We start from the raw sequence: 20000 nt of genomic DNA, 5'->3' as shown, positions 1-20000 counted from the left end.
TCTGCCTGGTCTTAACAGGGAGAGGGGGCTCCGCCTCTCTTTCTCTCTCTCCCGCTCTGACTCGGTCTCTCTCCCGACCCATGCTCTGCGACAGACACTCCAAGTCCATCAGAAGCCTGTCGATGTCGTCGTCTCTTTGAGTGACAGGAGGGGTGTGTTCGGAGGTTGGGGGGCAGGTGAGGTCTTCACCGGCAGACTGGAGTGTGTGTGTAACGTGTACGTGTGACAGATTGGGGCTGAGGTGTGTGTGCGCGGAGCTGGGGGGTGTGTGTGGACTAAAAGCTGTCCCGTTCCGACTGTGAGTGTGTGTGAGGCTTCTGGTCGGGGTGTGTGAGTGTGTGTGTCTGGAAGCCCTGTTCAGCCCCCTTCCCAGGTCTGCATCCTCCTCAATGAAGAGAGCCTCCATGGGGGAGATGGATGGGGTGTGTGTTCGCGCTGACGGAGTGTGTGTTCGCTCTGACGGAGTGTGCGTTTGCGATGAAGGTGTGTGTGCCTGGGTTGGAGGGGTAGAAACGGACAACGTGTGTGTGTGCGGTGAAGGAGAGTGTGTGTGTGACAGAGTGTGTGTGTGCTGCAGCCCGTTGGTCTGAACCTTATGTCTCCCTGCTGTCTCAGGCGTAGTCGACAAAGAGAGAGAAGAGTCTGGAGCGAGTGACGAAGGTGGCAGTATATCCCTGCTCTTGGGTAAGGGAGGGTTCTGAACAACGTCCTCATACCGTGGCGGTTGATCATTCCCAAATATGGGTGAGAAGGGGACAGCAGCTTGCTGCAGCATATGGAGACTACTAACCAGCTCGGCCAACTCGCTATTACCTCCAATCCCTGACCCTTGACCTCCAGCCCCTGACCCTAACCCTAACCCAGCCCCCTCCAGCTCTAGAGGCAGTTTCCTCAGATAGGAGCTCAGTCTGGTCATCACAGCTCTGTAGATGCTCTCTGGACTGGCTCCCCCATCTTCTCCTCCCCCGGGACTCTTCCGACTGATACACTGCTTGATGATGTCAGTACATTTCTTCAAGTCCTCTGAACACTTGACCAGAATGTCCAGACAGGCCCGTATGTCTTCCCCCCCGGCTCCTCCCACTCCTCCCTCCTCCCCTGCACGGGTCTTCTCCAGTAACCGGGCGATGAGGGACTCGTCGGCTAATGAGCTGAGGTAGAGAGACGCCACTGTGTTTAGCCCCGCCTCCAAGGAACCAGAGCAGGCGCTGGATAGGCTACTGGTGGACCCGCCCCCAGCCCTGGAGACACTGGATAGGCTGGTTGTGGATAGAGACCCGCCCCCGGCGGTGATGCTAGCAGGCGATAGGCCTTTGAGCACCTTGATGGTGTCGCTGAAAGGAGGCAGGTTCTCATCATTGGCGTTTCCATTTCCGGTAATAGTCCCATTCCCCGTTCCTCCGACGTTCCCGGTGAAGTGTCCATAGACGATGTCGAGGTCCGTGGACCGACGGCTGTAGGAGTCCGGCCTGACCTTGCGACCTTTCCTGAAGGTCACATGACTGGTGGAGAGGCGGAGCTTCTCGAAGGAGAACTCTTTGAGTTTGCCACTGGCCAGGTTGATGGCTTCTCCTGTGATGTCCTTTAGACTGGCAGAGCTATGGAGAGGCCGGTCAGGACCAGAGCTGGTAGTAGTGGTGGTAGTGTTCGCCTTCTTACCTCGCCATGGAGGACTGTCCTCCCCCACCACACCATACACACTGTTAGGATCATTAGGAACACCAAAACTCCCGATAGAGGTGGTGATACTAAATTTACAGCTGCTGGGGATTTGGTGAGGAGAGTTCGAGTTTCGGGTCAGGTTGTGTGTGAATGTGTGTGAGGGGTCGGGGTGTGTGTGAGCGTGTGTGTGTGAGGGGGCGGTCAGCAGCTCGGAGCAGGTGCTGCGATGGACCACAGTACAGTCCAGTCCCTGGGACAGCGCCCCACATGACCCGGAGCAGTAGTGCACCGCGTGACTCTGAGCCCGACGGTCCACCACCACGCTGCTGTAGCAACTAACACTGCTCACTACCACGCGATAGGCTGCTGCCATGGTTACTGCTCAGTTGACGCTTGGTTACCGCTTGGTTACCAAGGTTACAAAGCAGTCTCAATTACTACATGAAAAAAACACAAAACTCCAGCAAAAAATGATATGTGAAAGAAATCCTAGGCCAAAATAGTTATTGTTTAGATCCCTTCAGATGAGTGGGGCAGTTTCAGATCCACAGAGTCAACTAAACAGCCTCCTTAAAATCCACACCAGAAAGACTTGAAACTCCAAATTCATTTAGAAAAAATAGACACATTTCCACACAGAAATAAAAAACAAAAAATATCCCTTCAGATGAGAAGAAGAAAAGGTCAATCCATGTTGTAATCACAGGATCCATTAGAGTCACGATTCATTTGATTTTCACCTGTGTCTAAACACTGTCTTCTCAGAGGTCCTCATCTCTCCAAAGGAAATCCAGAGGCCTGGTCTAACCCCACTGTCGCCTGAAAGACCCCCCCGATCAGGGTTCACCGTCCTGGGCTTGGAAACTCACCCAGGCCCCCTCTCCTTTTGTCCTTCTCTCTCCTTCTCTCCACTTCTGTCCCCCTCTCTGCCTCTCGTTCGTAAAATAACTGCAGTACACTCTAACCACAGCTGCCTTGATGTGATTCACAGATGTCGACTCTCTCTCTCTCGCTTTCTCTCTCTCTCTCTCTCTCTCGCTCCCTCCTTCCGTCCTGTGCTGTCAAGCTGGTCTCAGTGTGTTTCTGATGGGAGGACACCACCTGTGAGTTGACAGAAAAGGGGGAGTGAGGGGGAAGGAGGGAGAGAAAGAAGGAAGGAGAGAAACATAACGTTCCATCATTTAGACAGTCACCCTGTAGCAAATTATTTTTCTCTGTGTGTCTGGGTGGGGGTGGGGCGTGTGTGTGTGTGTTGTCAGCCCTCCAGCTATCCTCCAGATGACAGTATATATGAGGGACCTTAGTCCTTTATCATCAAAGAGTACAACACCGCATGTGCACTTCCTGACACACACACACACACACGACACGCTGGTTCCCGATCAAAAAGAGAGGAAGAGACGAGAAGAGAAGAAAATGATGGTGAAAGTATAATGTATAATGGTGAGACCAGACTGGCTTGTTGATTTGACCTTTATCCGTGGTTTCTAGGGATGGGGGGGGTATATTTACATATCACATTATTATTTTGGACGATATTATATTGATACGTTGACTCAAAGTATAGATTAGTGTATATATACTGTGTATTATATATTTTCATTTTTTTGCTAGGCAATGTTAGCTAGAGCTAGTTGGCTGTACCTACGCTAAAACTCTGGACATTTTTCATCCTATAGCTTGTTCCTAATCTTCTTTTTAAATAGTACTTTTATTTCCATGATGCCTGAAAATGTATTTTCTCATGTCCTCTCGTCTCTCCGCAGCAGACATATGGTGAGCAAAAAGTTTGGAACATCAAATCGCGAATAAAAGCCCAGTATCGAATCGCAAAACATATCGTATCGGCACCTAAGTATTGTGATAGTATTGTATTGTGAGGTCCTTGGCCCTAGTGATTTCCAATCTCAATGGGAGTCGTAGGGTCAGCGTAGGTGAGGTGTCCATATCCATACAATTTTCATCCATTTTCACTGAGAAAAGTTCAGATGAGTTGAACTTTTGACGTAACCATCCGTTTAGCCAATTACCCACACCCACGCAATTTACGTCACACACTCCACATGCGCACGGACCAAGGACCAGCATTTATCCATTCTAATATGGTGTCTGTTCTCCATGGATCAGCCTTGGATCCCCCTAAGGGTGAAAGAAGGAGAGGTGAATGGAGGACGGTCTACGTGTTCTCACATGTTTATATCAGTCGTGGTATTAAGAGTCTGTGAGCGGTGCAGAAGTACCTAATAAAAGCCCATTGGTCTGTTTAAAACACCAACACACCTGTCCTTGATTCCCCCAAGGCTGTCCCATTGCACTCTGATTTCCCCAAGGCTGTGTTCCATTGAACTCTGATGTCCCCAAGGCTGTCCCATTGAACTCTGATTTCCCCAAGGCTGTCCCATTGAACTCTGATTTCCCCAAGGCTGTCCCATTGAACTCTGATGTCCCCAAGGCTGTCCCATTGCACTCTGATTTCCCCAAGGCTGTCCCATTGCACTCTGATTTCCCCAAGGCTGTCCCATTGAACTCTGATTTCCCCAAGGCTGTCCCATTGAACTCTGATTTCCCCAAGGCTGTCCCATTGAACTCTGATGTCCCCAAGGCTGTCCCATTGCACTCTAATTCCCCCAAGGCTGTCCCATTGAACTAATTCCGCCAAGGCTGTCCCATTGAACTCTGATTTCCCCAAGGCTGTCCCATTGCACTCTAATTCCCCCAAGGCTGTCCCATTGCACTCTAATTCCCCCAAGGCTGTCCCATTTAACTCTAATTCCCCCAAGGCTGTCCCATTTAACTCTAATTCCCCCAAGGCTGTCCCATTGCACTCTAATCCCCCCAAGGCTGTCCCATTGCACTCTAATCCCCCCAAGGCTGTCCCATTGAACTCTAATTCCCCCAAGGCTGTCCCATTGAACTCTAATTCCCCCAAGGCTGTCCCATTGAACTCTAATTTCCCCAAGGCTGTCCCATTTAACTCTAATCCCCCCAAGGCTGTCCCATTGCACTCTAATTCCCCCAAGGCTGTCCCATTGAACTCTAATTCCCCCAAGGCTGTCCCATTGAACTCTAATTCCCCCAAGGCTGTCCCATTGCACTCTAATCCCCCCAAGGCTGTCCCATTGCACTCTAATCCCCCCAAGGCTGTCCCATTGAACTCTAATTCCCCCAAGGCTGTCCCATTGAACTCTAATTCCCCCAAGGCTGTCCCATTGAACTCTAATTTCCCCAAGGCTGTCCCATTTAACTCTAATCCCCCCAAGGCTGTCCCATTGCACTCTAATTCCCCCAAGGCTGTCCCATTGCACTCTAATTCCCCCAAGGCTGTCCCATTGAACTAATTCCCCCAAGGCTGTCCCATTGAACTCTAATTCCCCCAAGGCTGTCCCATTGCACTCTAATCCCCCCAAGGCTGTCCCATTGAACTCTAATTCCCACAAGGCTGTCCCATTGAACTCTAATTTCCCCAAGGCTGTCCCATTTAACTCTAATCCCCCCAAGGCTGTCCCATTGAACTCTAATTCCCCCAAGGCTGTCCCATTGAACTCTAATTCCCCCAAGGCTGTCCCATTGAACTCTAATTTCCCCAAGGCTGTCCCATTTAACTCTAATCCCCCCAAGGCTGTCCCATTGCACTCTAATTCCCCCAAGGCTGTCCCATTGAACTCTAATTCCCCCAAGGCTGTCCCATTGAACTCTAATTCCCCCAAGGCTGTCCCATTGCACTCTAATCCCCCCAAGGCTGTCCCATTGCACTCTAATCCCCCCAAGGCTGTCCCATTGAACTCTAATTCCCCCAAGGCTGTCCCATTGAACTCTAATTCCCCCAAGGCTGTCCCATTGAACTCTAATTTCCCCAAGGCTGTCCCATTTAACTCTAATCCCCCCAAGGCTGTCCCATTGAACTCTAATCCCCCCAAGGCTGTCCCATTGCACTCTAATTCCCCCAAGGCTGTCCCATTGCACTCTGATGTCCCTGGATGATGTCAGGTCTTTAATCCATGATCAGATGTTTCCCTGTTTCTCTCCAACACGTCCACATGTGTTTTGTTTTTGACTGGTTCACCATCAGTTTTGAGCGCCTCATAAATGAACTCAACGCCGCCCATCCAGATAAGAAATGGGCACCTCAGATATAACCATTATGTAGTGCTGGGCCTCTCTCCCACTCTCTCTCTCCCACTCTCTCTCTCTCTCTGTTTTGTTGGAGTCTCAGTGGAACAGTGGGGGAGAGAACACATTCCTCAGAGCTGCTACCCTCCCATATTACACACACACGCACGCATGCACACATACACACACGCTCCTCATAAACTGAACACACACCCATACACTAGCCTATGAATTGAATTGAGTAACTAGGCGGAGCTGGCCAATGAACTCCCTGTATTCAGTTCAGTGGTTAAACACTATTTAAAGTGAGGACAGTCCCACAAATTGAGCTGAATGGATATTAGTTCATACAGGGCTGAATTAATGTTGCATGGCAACAATAATGGCTCCTGAGACATGCCAGAGTGGCAGTTTGTCTCCATCTCTGTCTGGCTCTCTCTCTCGCTCCCCTTCTCTCCTCTCTCTTCCAACTTCTCTCTCTCGCTCCCCTTCTCTCCTCTCTCGCTCCCCTTCTCTCCTCTCTCTTCCATCTGGTCTTTCTCGCTCCCCTTCTCTCCTCTCTCTTCCATCTTCTCTCTCTCGCTCCCCTTCTCTCCTCTCTCTTCCATCTTGTCTCTCTCGCTCCCCTTCTCTCCTCTCTCTTCCATCTTCTCTCTCGCTCCCCTTCTCTCCTCTCTCTTCCATCTTCTCTCTCGCTCCCCTTCTCTCCTCTCTCTTCCATCTTCTCTCTCTCGCTCCCCTTCTCTCCTCTCTCTTCTCTCTTCCATCTTCTCTCTCTCGCTCCCCTTCTCTCCTCTCTCTTCCATCTTCTCTCACTCGCTCCCCTTCTCTCCTCTCTCTTCCATCTTCTCTCTCTCTCGCTCCCCTTCTCTCTCTCTCGCTCCCCTTCTCTCCTCTCTCTTCTCTCTCTTCCATCTTCTCTCTCTCCTCTCTCTGTTTCAAGTTTCACGTTTTGACTGTCACGTGCACTAGTACAGTGTAATGTCTTTCTTGCTTGCTCTTTCCCAACAATGCAGTAATCAATATCAGTAGTACTATAGAAAACAAATGAAACAGTCAAGTAGAATACGAGAAATAGAAATAAGAAGAGCCCTAGAATGTAAGTAAGCATACTGAACTCAGCAAAAAAAGAAACATCGTCTCACTGTCAACTGCATTTATTTTCAGCAAACTTCACATGTGTAAATATTTGCATGAACATAACAAGATTCAACAACTGAGACATAAACTGAACAAGTTCCACAGACATGTGACTAACAGAACTGGAATAATGTGTTCCTGAACAAAGGGGGGGGGGGGGGGGGGGGCAAAATCAAAAGTAAGAGTCAGTATCTGGTGTGGCCACCAGCTGCATTAAGTACTGCAGTGCATCTCCTCCTCATGGACTGCCCCAGATTTGCCAGTTCTTGCTGTGAGATGTTACCCCACTCTTCCACCAAGGCACCTGCAAGTTCCGGACATTTCTGGGGGGAATGGCCCTAGCCCTCACCCTCCAACAGGTCTGAGACGTGCTCAATGGGATTGAGATCCGGGCTCTTCGCTGGCCATGGCAGAACACTGACATTCCTGTCTTGCAGGATATCACACACAGAACGAGCAGTATGGCTGGTGGCATTGTCATGCTGGAGGGTCATGTCAGGATGAGCCTGCAGGAAGGGTACCACATGAGGGAGGAGGATGTCTTCCCTGTAATGCACAGCCTGCAATGTCAACAAGCTCAGTCTGATGATGATGTGACACACGCCATGACGGACCCTCCACCTCCAAATCGATCCCGCTCCAGGCCTCGGTGTAACGCTCATTCCTTCGACGATAAACGCGAATTCGACCATCACACCTGGTGAGCCAAAACCGCGACTCGTCAGAGAAAAGCACCTTTTGCCTGTCCTGTCTGGTCCAGCAACGGTGGGTTTGTGCCCATAGGCGACGTTGTTGCCGGTGATGTTTGATGAGGACCTGCCTTACAACAGGCCTACAAGCCCTCAGTCCAGCCTCTCTCAGCCTATTGCAGACAGTCTGAGCACTGATGGAGGGATTGTACATTCCTGGTGTAACTCGGACAGTTGTTGTTGCCATCCTGTACCTGTCCCGCAGGTGTGATGTTCGGATGTACCGATCCTGCGCAGGTGTTGTTACACGTGGTCTGCCACTGCGAGGACGATCAGCTGTCCGTCCTGTCTCCCTGTAGCGCTGTCTTAGGCGTCTCAAAGTACGGACATTGCAATTAATTGCCCTGGCCACATCTGCAGTCCTCATGCCTCCTTGCAGCGTGCCTAAGGCATGTTCATGCGGATGAGCAGGAACCCTGGGCATCTTTCTTTTGGTGTTTTTCAGAGTCTGTAGAAAGGTCTCTTTAGTGTCCTAAGTTTTCACAACTGTGACCTTTCCTTCCTAAGAGGAGAGGCGAAAAGGATCGGAGGACCAATATGCGGCGTGGTAAGTGTCCATGGTTCTTTTAATAAGAAATAGTACACATGAACAACTGAATACAAAAACAATAAACGTGGAATGAACGAAACCCAAAACAGTACCGTGTGGTGAAAAACACAGACACGGAAACAAACACCCACAAACACACAGTGAAACCCAGGCTACCTAAGTATGATTCTCAATCAGAGACAACTAATGACACCTGCCTCTGATTGAGAACCATACTAGGCCGAAACATAGAAATCCCAAATCATAGAAAAACAAACAGACTGCCCACCCCAACTCACACCCTGACCATACTAAATAATGACAAAACAAAGGAAATAAAGGTCAGAACGTGACAACAATAAAGATCTGTGAAGTTATTTGGATTTTTACGAATGATCTTTGAAAGACAGGGTCCTGAAGAAGGGACGTTTCATATACAGGGTCAGTCAGTTCCAGGACCATATTTACAATGTGCAGGGACGCTGGAGTGATAGAGGTAGATATGTATAGGGGTAAGGTGACAAGGCATCAGGATATATGATAAGAGTAGAGTGGCACCAGGAAAAACAACCAGTAAGGAGCTTCATGGACAAACAACATGCTGTCAAACACACACACACACACACACACACACACACACACACGCACACACTGGTCTAGCCTCCAGGTTGCTGTTTTGATCAGCAGACTATTGCTACTTCCTTAATGACTCTTCTTCACATCACTGTTGTAAACACACATACTCTGTCTCTGTGTGTGAGGGTATGTTAGTGTCTGCATTCTGCAAGTGTGTGAGTGCATGTCTGCATGAGTGTTAGTTTTTTCCGTTTTAACACCAAACCCATAAACAAACTCCAGCGATGTTTATTACACACCAACAGCTAGTGTCTTAGCATCCAGACAGACAGACAGACAGACAGACAGACAGAGGCTCATTAACTGATGCTCTAACAAAGAAACCTCATGGTTTACACACACACACAGTGTTCTCCAACAGTATTACCAACCCCCCTGTTATTGTAATGGTGAGAGGTTAGCATGTCTTCGGGGTATGATATTTGTGCATCTAACTTTCACTCATCGTTATTCACGATTCATCCAGGATTATCCGTAACCATGGTAGCATCCACTTTAAATGTTTAGAAACATTCTATTCTTATTTACAATAAAAGTGACTTCAAAATGGCTACACATTAATTACCATTCATTCCTATTGGGCACAAAATAATATGAAACACAACCAAAACAAAACAGCAAATGCATCCAACCCATTTGTAGAATCACAAGCTTGATCTAATCAGTGTGTGCTAGGAATATGGGACCAAATATTAAACTTTTGACTACTTTAATAAACATATAAGTGAATTTGTCCCAATACCCCCTCTAAAATGGGGGGACTATGTACAAAAAGTGCTGTAATTTCTAAATGGTTCACCTGTAGTGGATGAAAATACCCTGAAATTAAAGCTGACACTCTGCACTTGAACCTCCTAGTCATTGTATCATTTTAAATCTAAAGTGCTGGACTACAGAGCCAAAACAACAAAACATGTGTCACTCACCCAATACTTTTGGAACTCACCGTACACACAATTGAAAACACACACACGCATCTCCAGGTCCTAGTAATAAATCATATGGGTGTATCTATCCTATGGGATCAGCAACGGAACAGTGTGTGTGTTTCGGTAAATGTGTGTGTGTGTGTCTGTGTGTGTGTGTGTGTGTGTGTGTGTGTGTGTGTTCTGGCATGGAGTTGGGGTTCTCTCGTTGTCTGCCAAGTTTATCCCCTGGACAACGCCCAGACAACACAAATCACCCTGCCCTAGAAACACACACACACATAGATACCCACACACACACACACACACACACACACACACACACACACACACACGCACGCACACACACACACACACACGCACGCACGCACGCACATACATAGATACATACACACAAACACACACCCAGCTGTTGATGATGTAACCATTGATTTGATAGACCACAGCTCCACTTTAATGACACAGACTGATTTCTATAGGTTAGACACAATGGTCAAGCTTGGGCTCTTTCTCTCCTTCTCTCTCCCCTTCTCTCTCCCCTCTCTCCCCTTCGCTCTCCCCTCTCTCTCCTTCGCTCTCCCCTCTCTCCCTTCGCTCTCCCCCTCTCTCCCCTTCGCTCTCCCCCTCTCTCCCCTTCTCTCCCCCCTTCTCTCTCCCCCTCTCTCTCCCCTTCTCTCTCCCCCTCTCTCTCCCCTTCTCTCTCCCCTTCTCTCTCCCCTTCTCCATCCCCTCTCTCCCCTTTGCTCTCCCCCTCTCTCCCCTTCGCTCTCCCCTTCTCCCTCCCCTCTCTCCACTTCGCTCCCCTTCTCTCTCCCCCTCTCTCCCCTTCTCCCTCCCCTCTCTCTCCTTCTCTCTTCCCCTCTCTCCCCTTCTCTCTCTCCTTCTCCCTCCCCTCTCTCTCCTTCTCTCTTCCCCTCTCTCCCCTTCTCTCTCTCCTTCTCTCTCCCCTTCTCTCTCCTCCAGAAACAGTACGACACACAGGGACAGCGTGAGAAAAGAGGGGGGATGTTTTTAGTGACTATTGGACAGAGAGAGAGAGAAAGAAAAGAAAAGAAAATAGAGTAAGTTAATTCCTTACTTATCCTCTAACACTTCCTGTATAACCTCAATATGACACAGTTCATAATAAAGTACACTATATGCACACAGAGACACACAGAGACACACAGAGACACACAGAGACACACAGAGAGACACACAGAGAGACACACAGAGACACACAGAGACACACAGAGACACACAGAGACACACAGAGACACACAGAGACCACAGAGACACACAGAGACACACAGAGACACACAGAGACACACAGAGACACACAGAGACACACAGAGACACAGAGACACAGAGAGCACACAGAGAACACAGAGACACAGAGACACACAGAGACACACAGAGACACAGAGAGACACACAGAGACACACAGAGACACACAGAGACACACAGAGACACACAGAGACACACAGAGACACACAGAGACACACAGAGACACAGAGAGACACACAAGACACAGAGAGACACACAGAGACACACAGAGACACAGAGAGACACACAGAGACACACAGAGACACACAGAGACACACAGAGACACACAGAGACACACAGAGACACACAGAGACACAGAGAGACACACAGAGACACACAGAGACACACAGACACACAGAGACACACAGAGACCACAGAGACACAGAGAGACACACAGAGACACACAGATAGACACACAGAGACACACAGAGACACACAGAGACACACAGGAGACACCAGAGCACAAGGAGACACACAGAGACACGAGACACACAGGACACACAGAGACACAACAAGACACACAGAGACCACAGAGACACACAGAGACACACAGAGACACACAGAGACACAGAGAGACACACAGAGACACACAGAGACACACAGAGACACACAGAGACACAGAGAGAGACACACAGAGACACACAGAGACACAGAGAGGACACACAGAGACACAGAGGAGACACACAGAGACACACAGAGACACACAGAGACCACAGAGACACACAGAGACACACAGAGACACAGAGAGACACACAGAGACACAGAGAGACACACGAGACACACAGAGACACAGAGAGACACACAGAGACACAGAGAGACACACAGAGAACACACGAGACACAGAGAGACACACAGAGAACACAGAGAGACACACAGAGACACAGAGAGACACACGAGAGCACAGAGAGACACACAGAGACACAGAGAGACACACAGAGACACACAGAGACACACAGAGACACACAGAGACACACAGAGACACACAGAGACACACAGAGACAACAGAGACACACAGAGACAACACAGAGGAGACACACAGAGACACAGAGAGACACACAGAGACACCAGAGACCACAGAGACACAGAGAGAACACCACGCAGACACAGAGGAGACCACAGAGAGACACAGCAGAGGCCATCAGAGGAGACACACAGAGACACAGAGAGACACACAGAGGACACAGAGACACATGAGAGACACACAGAGACCCAGAGAGACACACAGAGACACACAGAGACACAGCGAGACACACAGAGACATCAACAGAGACACACCAGAGACAGCACGGAGACACAGGAGAGAAACACACAGAGACACACGAGAGACACAGAGAACGACAAGAGAACAACCAGAGAAGACCACAGGAGAGACACAGAGAGACACATTCAGAGACAACACAGCGACACAGAGAGACACCACAGACGACACACAGAGAACAGAGAGCCACACAGGAGACACCACCAGATGACACACAGAACACACAGAGACACGAGAGAGACACACAGGCCAGAACACCAGAGAGACACAACAGAGACAGACGAGACACACGAGGAACACCCAGAGAGACACACAGAGACACACAGACACAGAGACACACAGAGACACACAGGACACACAGAGACACACAGAGACACAGAGAGACACACAGAGACACACAGAGACACAGAGAGACACACAGAGACACAGAGAGACACACAGAGACACACAGAGACACACAGAGACACACAGAGACACACAGAGACACACAGAGACACAGAGACACACAGAGACACACAGAGACACAGAGAGACACACAGAGACACACAGAGACACACAGAGACACACAGAGACACACAGAGACACACAGGAGACACACAGAGACACACAGAGACACAGAGAGACACACAGAGACACACAGAGACACAGAGAGACACACAGAGACACACAGAGACACACAGAGACACACAGACACAGAGAGACACAGAGAGACACACAGAGACACACAGAGACACACAGAGACACACATATACCCACAGATACACAGAGACACATAGAGACACAGAGACACACAGATACACACAGAGACACACAGAAACACACAGATACAGACACACACAGCCTTCCTTCCAGAGGGCAGAGAAACAGGCTGTGACATAAAGGGCAGTTTAGAGTAGAATGAGAACTGGCATCTACACACACACACACACACACACACACACACACACACACACACACACACTACCCACACAGTGTCACGCCTTGGTCTTAGTATTTTGTGTTTTCTTTAATTATTTGTTCAGGCCAGGGTGTGACATGGGTTTGTGTGTTGTGTTTCGTATTGGGGTTTGTAGTATTTGGGATCGCGGCTGATTAGGGGTGTTGTATAGGCTTGGCTGCCTGAGGCGGTTCTCAATCAGCAGTCAGGTGCTTCTCATTGCCTCTGATTGGGAACCGTATTTAGGTAGCCTGAGTTCGCTTTGTCTTTCGTGGGTGATTGTTCCTGTCTCTGTGTAGTGTTCACCAGATAGGCTGTATTAGGTTTCACGTTCCGTTTGTTGTATTTATAGTTATTTCATGTATCGTCACTTTTTTCTTCATTAAAGACATGAGTAACCACCACGCTGGATTTCGGTCCGACTCTCTTTCGACAAACGAAGAACGCCGTTACACACAGTACCCACACAGTACACTGTCAATGTCAAACAGATGATCTCAATTTGAGCTGCTGCAATCTCTCCACAAGACATATCAAATCAAATCAGACATAAACAATGGACTAATGTGGCCTATAACATTCTGACAGGATAAGACCGCTGGGTGCACATTAATAGGTGATATACGGTAACACTTCTTCAAGAATCAATGGGTTTGATTGAGTGAACACCAGGATACTGACAGACTGGGGCTTTCAAGTAGATCTGAAGCCAGGCTTCTGTTCCCTGAACACACCACTAGTATGAGACTCAGAGACATTCCCCAGATAACAGAGCACACACACACACAGACGCAGACACACACACTTGGTCGGCATTGGTTGTGTGTGTTTATAAAGGGTGAAAGAGCAGAACTCCAGAATTTAACAGCAGACCTTATAAGTGCATTGTTCTAGAAGAGGAGAGAACAGAACAACCTCTATGTGTGTGTGTGTGTGTGTGTGTGTGTGTGTGTGTGTGTGTGTGTGTGTGTGTGTGACTGCTCTGCTGTTCCTGTCCATCAGTGGGTCACATGAGATGCAGATTAGGGTTTCTAACCGCAAACCTCCATCGTCACCAAGAGAGAGGGAAGGCAGAGATGAGACAGAGAGGAGACAGAGAGGAGACAGAGGAGACAGAGAGGAGACAGAGAGGTGACAGCGAGGTGACAGAGAAGACAGAGGAGACAGAGAGGTGTCAGAGAGGTGACAGAGAGGAGACAGAGAGGTGTCAGAGAGGTGACAGAGAGGAGACAGAGGAGACAGAGAGGTGACAGAGGAGACAGAGGAGACAGAGAGGAGACAGGGGAGACAGAGAGGAGACAGGGGAGACAGAGAAGACAGAGCAGACAGAGAGGAGACAGAGAAGACAGAGCAGACAGAGAGGAGACAGGGGAGACAGAGAGGAGACAGGGGAGACAGAGAAGACAGAGGAGACAGAGAGGAGACAGAGGAGACAGAGAGGTGACAGAGGAGACAGAGAGGTGACAGAGGAGACAGAGGAGACAGAGAGGAGACAGAAAGGAGACAGGGGAGACAGAGAGGAGACAGAGAGGAGACAGAGAGATGACAGAGAGATGACAGAGGAGACAGAGAGGAGACAGAGAGGAGGCAGAGCAGACAGAGGAGACAGAGAGTAGACAGAGAGGAAAGAGAGGAGACAGGGCAGACAGAGAGGAGACAGAGAGGAGACCGAGATGAGACAGAGAGGAGTCAGAGAGGAGACAGAGAGATGACAGAGGAGACAGAGAGGAGACAGAGGAGACAGAGCAGACAGAGGAGACAGAGAGTAGACAGAGAGGAGACAGGGCAGACAGAGAGGAGACAGAGAGGAGACAGGGAAAACAAAGGAGACAGAGAGGAGACAGGGCATACAGAGAGGAGACAGAGAGGAGACAGGGCAGACAGAGAGGAGACAGGGCATACAGACAGGAGACAGAGAGGAGCCAGGGGAGACAGGGCAGACAGAGAGGACACAGGGCAGACAGAGAGGAGACAGAGGAGACAGAGAGGAGACAGGGCAGACAGAGTGGAGACAGAGAAGAGACAGGAAGGAGACATACAGTAGGTGAGACAGAGGGGAGAGACAGGAGGGAGACATCATGTTCTACAGGTTAACTCAAGCCTTCAGTTCTTGGCTGGTTGATGTCTCTGGAACATCTCGTGATTTACAGACTGAAGAGGTCCAACACACTAACACACCCACAGAGAGAGACTCTGATTCTGCAGCTGTAGGGCAAAGCACACTAACACACCCACAGAGAGAGACTCTGACTCTGCAGCTGTAGGGCAAAGCACACTAACACACACACACAGTTCTTGGACTGAGTCTCCTACCTCTGTCACCCGAGGGTATAACACAACAGGAGCGGCAGGACTACAAGGACATGACACACCCACACAGGCTGGCCTGCACCTGCCTGAGATACTGTTTGTCTTGGCTGTGTTTGATATGCTGCCTAAATAGGCCGACTCCCTAATGAAAAACGACATGAAGGCGTCAGCATACTTCAGGTCGTCTGGCGCCTTGCCAAACTCGTGCCGGCCTAGTGTGTTCGTATACTCCCTTAAAAGACCTTCGCTTGAAAAACGACAATAGTACTGTTTGTCCATTTTGAGATGCCATTTAGAGATGCCTCAAAATAGTCTGAATTAATCTAAGATAACGCAATAAATCTGTCATTCATTTTGACGTTTTTGCCACAGAGATCTTAGTCGTGCAATTTTCCATCTAACTAAGATGTTTGGTGCAGTATTTCTCAATGAAATAATGTGCATGAAAACGAGTCGTCTCTCGTTGAACGACAACAAACACTTTATTGAAGCATCCCTACTGTTGACCAATCACTGACGAAGGGGGCGTAGACTTCGACCTTGCCTCAAGAAAATGTGTTGTCTGCCCGAACAGCCCCCCAAAAAACAAACATGAACAAAAAAACATCAAAAATGTGATCATAATATATGAACAAACTCTTCCCAGCGGTTTCTTCTGGGAGGCATGCAGACTGCCTTAAGACGGCCTGTTTGTGTTGTGCTTATGTTTCCGACAGCCTTTCTGTCACAACAGGCAAAGACGTTTGTTGTACAACGTCTACCGGCCGACCTCTGGCCCCTAAACACACATCACAAATACACACCTACCCACCCTGAACACACACTTGCAGTAAGCACACGTTTCAACAGGCTTGAATGGCGTCTCTGTTCAACAGTATAATAATGTGGACTGCGTCCCCTGTTGATTCAACTGTGATCAGATACATTCTGCATTCTCCACTTACACGTCATCTCTTCAATGGAACGATCTGGAGTTACTGGCTACAGGTGCAGGTATGTCTTTGATTGTTCAAAACACACACACACACACACACACACAGATCTTTGATGTGAATGAGATCAGACGCATAACTGGAGAATCACGTCACTGATGAAAGAACGGAACTGATATCAGACTATCCTGTTTCTCCCCGGGCACACACACACACACACACACACACACACACACACACACACACACACACACACACACACACACACACGGTTGAGGTTGGACATAGCAGAGTCTGTTGAGTGTAGCGTTGGCAGGAAATAACATGGAGGTGGGCTGTTTGGTCTCGGCCCACTGCTCTGCAAGCCTCCCCCTCGCCAGCCAGTCTGAACACCACTGTGTGTGTGTGGGGGGGGGGGTTCCTTTTTCTCTCTGATCCTCACTACATACTTTCTCACTGGAGGGAGAGGGAGGGAGAGGGGGAGAGGGGAGGAAGGGAAGGACGCAGAAAGGAGTGGGGGATATAGGGAGAGGGGGGGGGGCAGTTTAGTCCTGGAACTGTCTAGAGAAGAGAGATGGATGAAGGTAGGGAGGGTGGGAGGGAGGGAGAGATGGATGAAGGTGGGGAGGGTGGGAGGGAGGGAGGGAGAGATGGATGAAGGTAGAGAGGGTGGGAGGGGAGGAAGGGAGAGATGGATGAAAGTAGAGAGGGTGGGAGGGAGGAAGGGAGAGATGGATGAAGGTGGGAGGGTGGGAGGGAGGGAGGGAGAGATGGATGAAGGTGGGGAGGGTGGGAGGGAGGAAGGGAGAGATGGATGAAGGTAGAGAGGGTGGGAGGGAGGAAGGGAGAGATGGATGAAGGTGGGGAGGGTGGGAGGGTGGGAGGGTGGGAGGGTGGGAGGGAGGGAGGGAGGGAGGGAGGGATGAAGGTGGGGAGGGTGGGAGGGAGGGAGGGAGGGAGAGATGGATGAAAGTGGGGAGGGTGGGAGGGAGGAAGGGAGAGATGGATGAAGGTAGAGAGGGTGGGAGGGAGGAAGGGAGAGATGGATGAAGGTGGGAGGGAGGAAGGGAGAGATGGATGAAGGTAGGGAGGGTGGGAGGGAGGAAGGGAGAGATGGATGAAGGTAGAGAGGGTGGGAGGGAGGAAGGGAGAGATGGATGAAGGTAGGGAGGGTGGGAGGGAGGAAGGGAGAGATGGATGAAGGTAGAGAGGGTGGGAGGGAGGAAGGAAGAGATGGATGAAGATGGGGAGGGTGGGAGGGAGGAAGGAAGGAAGAGATGGATGAAGGTGGGGAGGGTAGGAGGGAGGAAGGGAGAGAGAGATGGATGAAGGTGGGGAGGGTGGGAGGGAGGAAGGGAGAGATGGATGAAGGTGGGGAGGGTGGGAGGGAGGAAGGGAGAGATGGATGAAGGTGGGGAGTGTGGATACTGGCTAAAAGAGAAGAGGGAAAGAGAAAGGGGGAAGAGGGGTGAAGAGAGAGGGAGAGAGAGCAAGGGTGGAGAGAGGTGGTCATATTTTCCCTGAGGAGGGTCTACCTCCCACGCTCCCTCCTCCATCTCTTCTCATATGTTAAAGTAGTCAGCTCTGCTTGCACCGGCAATTGTGTTCAACTGTGACACTCACTAACTACACAAGCACAGAAACAGCCTTCTTGCTCTTCCTCGCTCTCTCTCTCCCTCCATCTTCCTCATAACTACTGTATTTAATCTGTTTCAGAGACACATGGTCCCCCCACATTCACCACTAAAACAGCAACACACACACACAAATGGTCTGTCAGTCAGTCTGGTAAAGAACTCATTCTCACCACTCTCTCTGTGACTACAGAAAATAAAGAAATTCACATTTCCTATCTAGTGGTGAGGCCCATCGACACAAATGTCCCCCATTGACGAAAGCTTAGCCTGACATTAGCATTAACCGTAATGCCAGTGTTCAATCAATTGTAGATAATAGTTTCCAGATAGCAGATAGTCTATATTTGCACAGCAGCAGGAAAGAGAACTGATCTGAGGCCAGAGGGGAAAAATAACAATAAAACAGATTTAGCTTCGGTCTAAAATCCTCCTCCTGAATTCATCTTTAGTCTCTCTCTCTCTCTCTCTCTCTCTCTCTCTCTCTCTCTCTCTCTCTCTCTCTCTCTCTCTCTCTCTCTCTCTCTCTCTCTCTCTCTCTCTCTCTCTCTCTCTCTCTCTCTCTCTCTCTCTCTCTCTCTCTCTCTCTCTCTCTCTCTCTCTCTCTCTCTCTCTCTCTCTCTCTCTCTCTCTCTCTCTCTCTCTCTCTCTCTCTCTCTCTGTCTCTCTCTCTCTCTCTCTCTCTCTCTCTGTCTCTCTCTCTCTCTCTCTCTGTCTCTCTACAAATGGTTAAGGGTACACAGGGGAAAATAAATAAGCATAAATATGGGTGATGATGTTTGTTCTTCACTGGTTGCCCTTTTCTCGTGGCAACAGGTCACAAATCTTTCTGCTGTGATGGCACACTGTGGTATTTCACCTAGCAGATATGGGAGTTTATCAAAATCTGATATGATATACATTTGGCAGGAGGATAGGAAGTGAAGCTCAGTTTCCACCTCATTTTGTGGGCAGTGTGCACATAGCCTGTCTTCTCTCGAGAGCCAGGTCTGCCTACGGTGGCCTTTCTCAATAGCAAGGCTATGCTCACTGAGTCTGTAAATAGTCAAAGCTTTCCTTAATTTTGGGTCAGTCACAGTGGTCAGGCATTCTCTCTCTCCCTCTGCACATCTTCTGCCACTGCTAGATGAATACCTGATCCAGGATAGTGTGGCAGTGCGTGCATGTGTGCGTGTGTGTACTGGACGGACGGACAAAGAGAGCCAGTGTATGCGAGAAAATTGGCCACTGAGGACAGCTATTAACTCATCACACATACATTGCAGAGGCCACAGATCCCAGTGCTGTCACAGCGACAATGAGGCCAGTCAATGAGCAGCTGAAGTATTATGGGAGATCTGTGAATCAAAGTCTCTCTCTCTCTCTCTCTCTGCATGGGAAACATGTGTTAACATTGCCAAAGCAAGTGAGGTAGACAACATACAAAGTGGATATATAAAGTGAAAAACAACAAAAATTAACAGTAAACATTACACATACAGAAGTTTCAAAACAGTAAAGACATTACAAATGTCATATTATATATATATATATATACAGTGTTTTAGCAATGTAGAAATGGTTGCCCTTTTCTCGTGGCAACAGGTCACAAATCTTGCTGCTGTGATGGCACACTGTGGAATTTCACCCAGTAGATATGGGAGTTTTTCAAAATTGGATTTGTTTTCGAATTCTTTGTGGATCTGTGTAATCTGAGGGAAATATGTCTCTCTAATATGGTCATACATTGGGCAGGAGGTTAGGAAGTGCAGCTCAGTTTCCACCTCATTTTGTGGGCAGTGAGCACATAGCCTGTCTTCTCTTGAGAGCCATGTCTGCCTACGGCGGCCTTTCTCAATAGCAAGGCTATGCTCACTGAGTCTGTACATAGTC

The 20000-nt window shown here is 49.1% G+C and overlaps 1 protein-coding gene across 1 annotated transcript in view; it reads right to left on the bottom strand.

Moving 5' to 3' along the window:
- LOC109883522 (serine/threonine-protein phosphatase 2A regulatory subunit B'' subunit alpha) overlaps positions 1–20000 on the bottom strand; it is a 40332-nt gene that overhangs the window by 15112 nt on the left and 5220 nt on the right. The window contains exon 2 of the mRNA XM_031792651.1: positions 1–2763. This exon is cut by the window's left edge and continues 393 nt beyond it. Coding sequence (XP_031648511.1) covers positions 1–2035 — 2035 coding nt within the window. The 5' untranslated portion in view covers positions 2036–2763. The remainder of the gene's footprint in view (positions 2764–20000) is intronic.

Source organism: Oncorhynchus kisutch, linkage group LG16, assembly GCF_002021735.2.
Source record: "Oncorhynchus kisutch isolate 150728-3 linkage group LG16, Okis_V2, whole genome shotgun sequence".
NCBI classification, from domain to species: domain Eukaryota; kingdom Metazoa; phylum Chordata; class Actinopteri; order Salmoniformes; family Salmonidae; genus Oncorhynchus; species Oncorhynchus kisutch.
The sequence above is the reverse complement of the archived record's forward strand: the minus strand, read 5'-3'. Positions and strand labels throughout refer to the sequence as shown.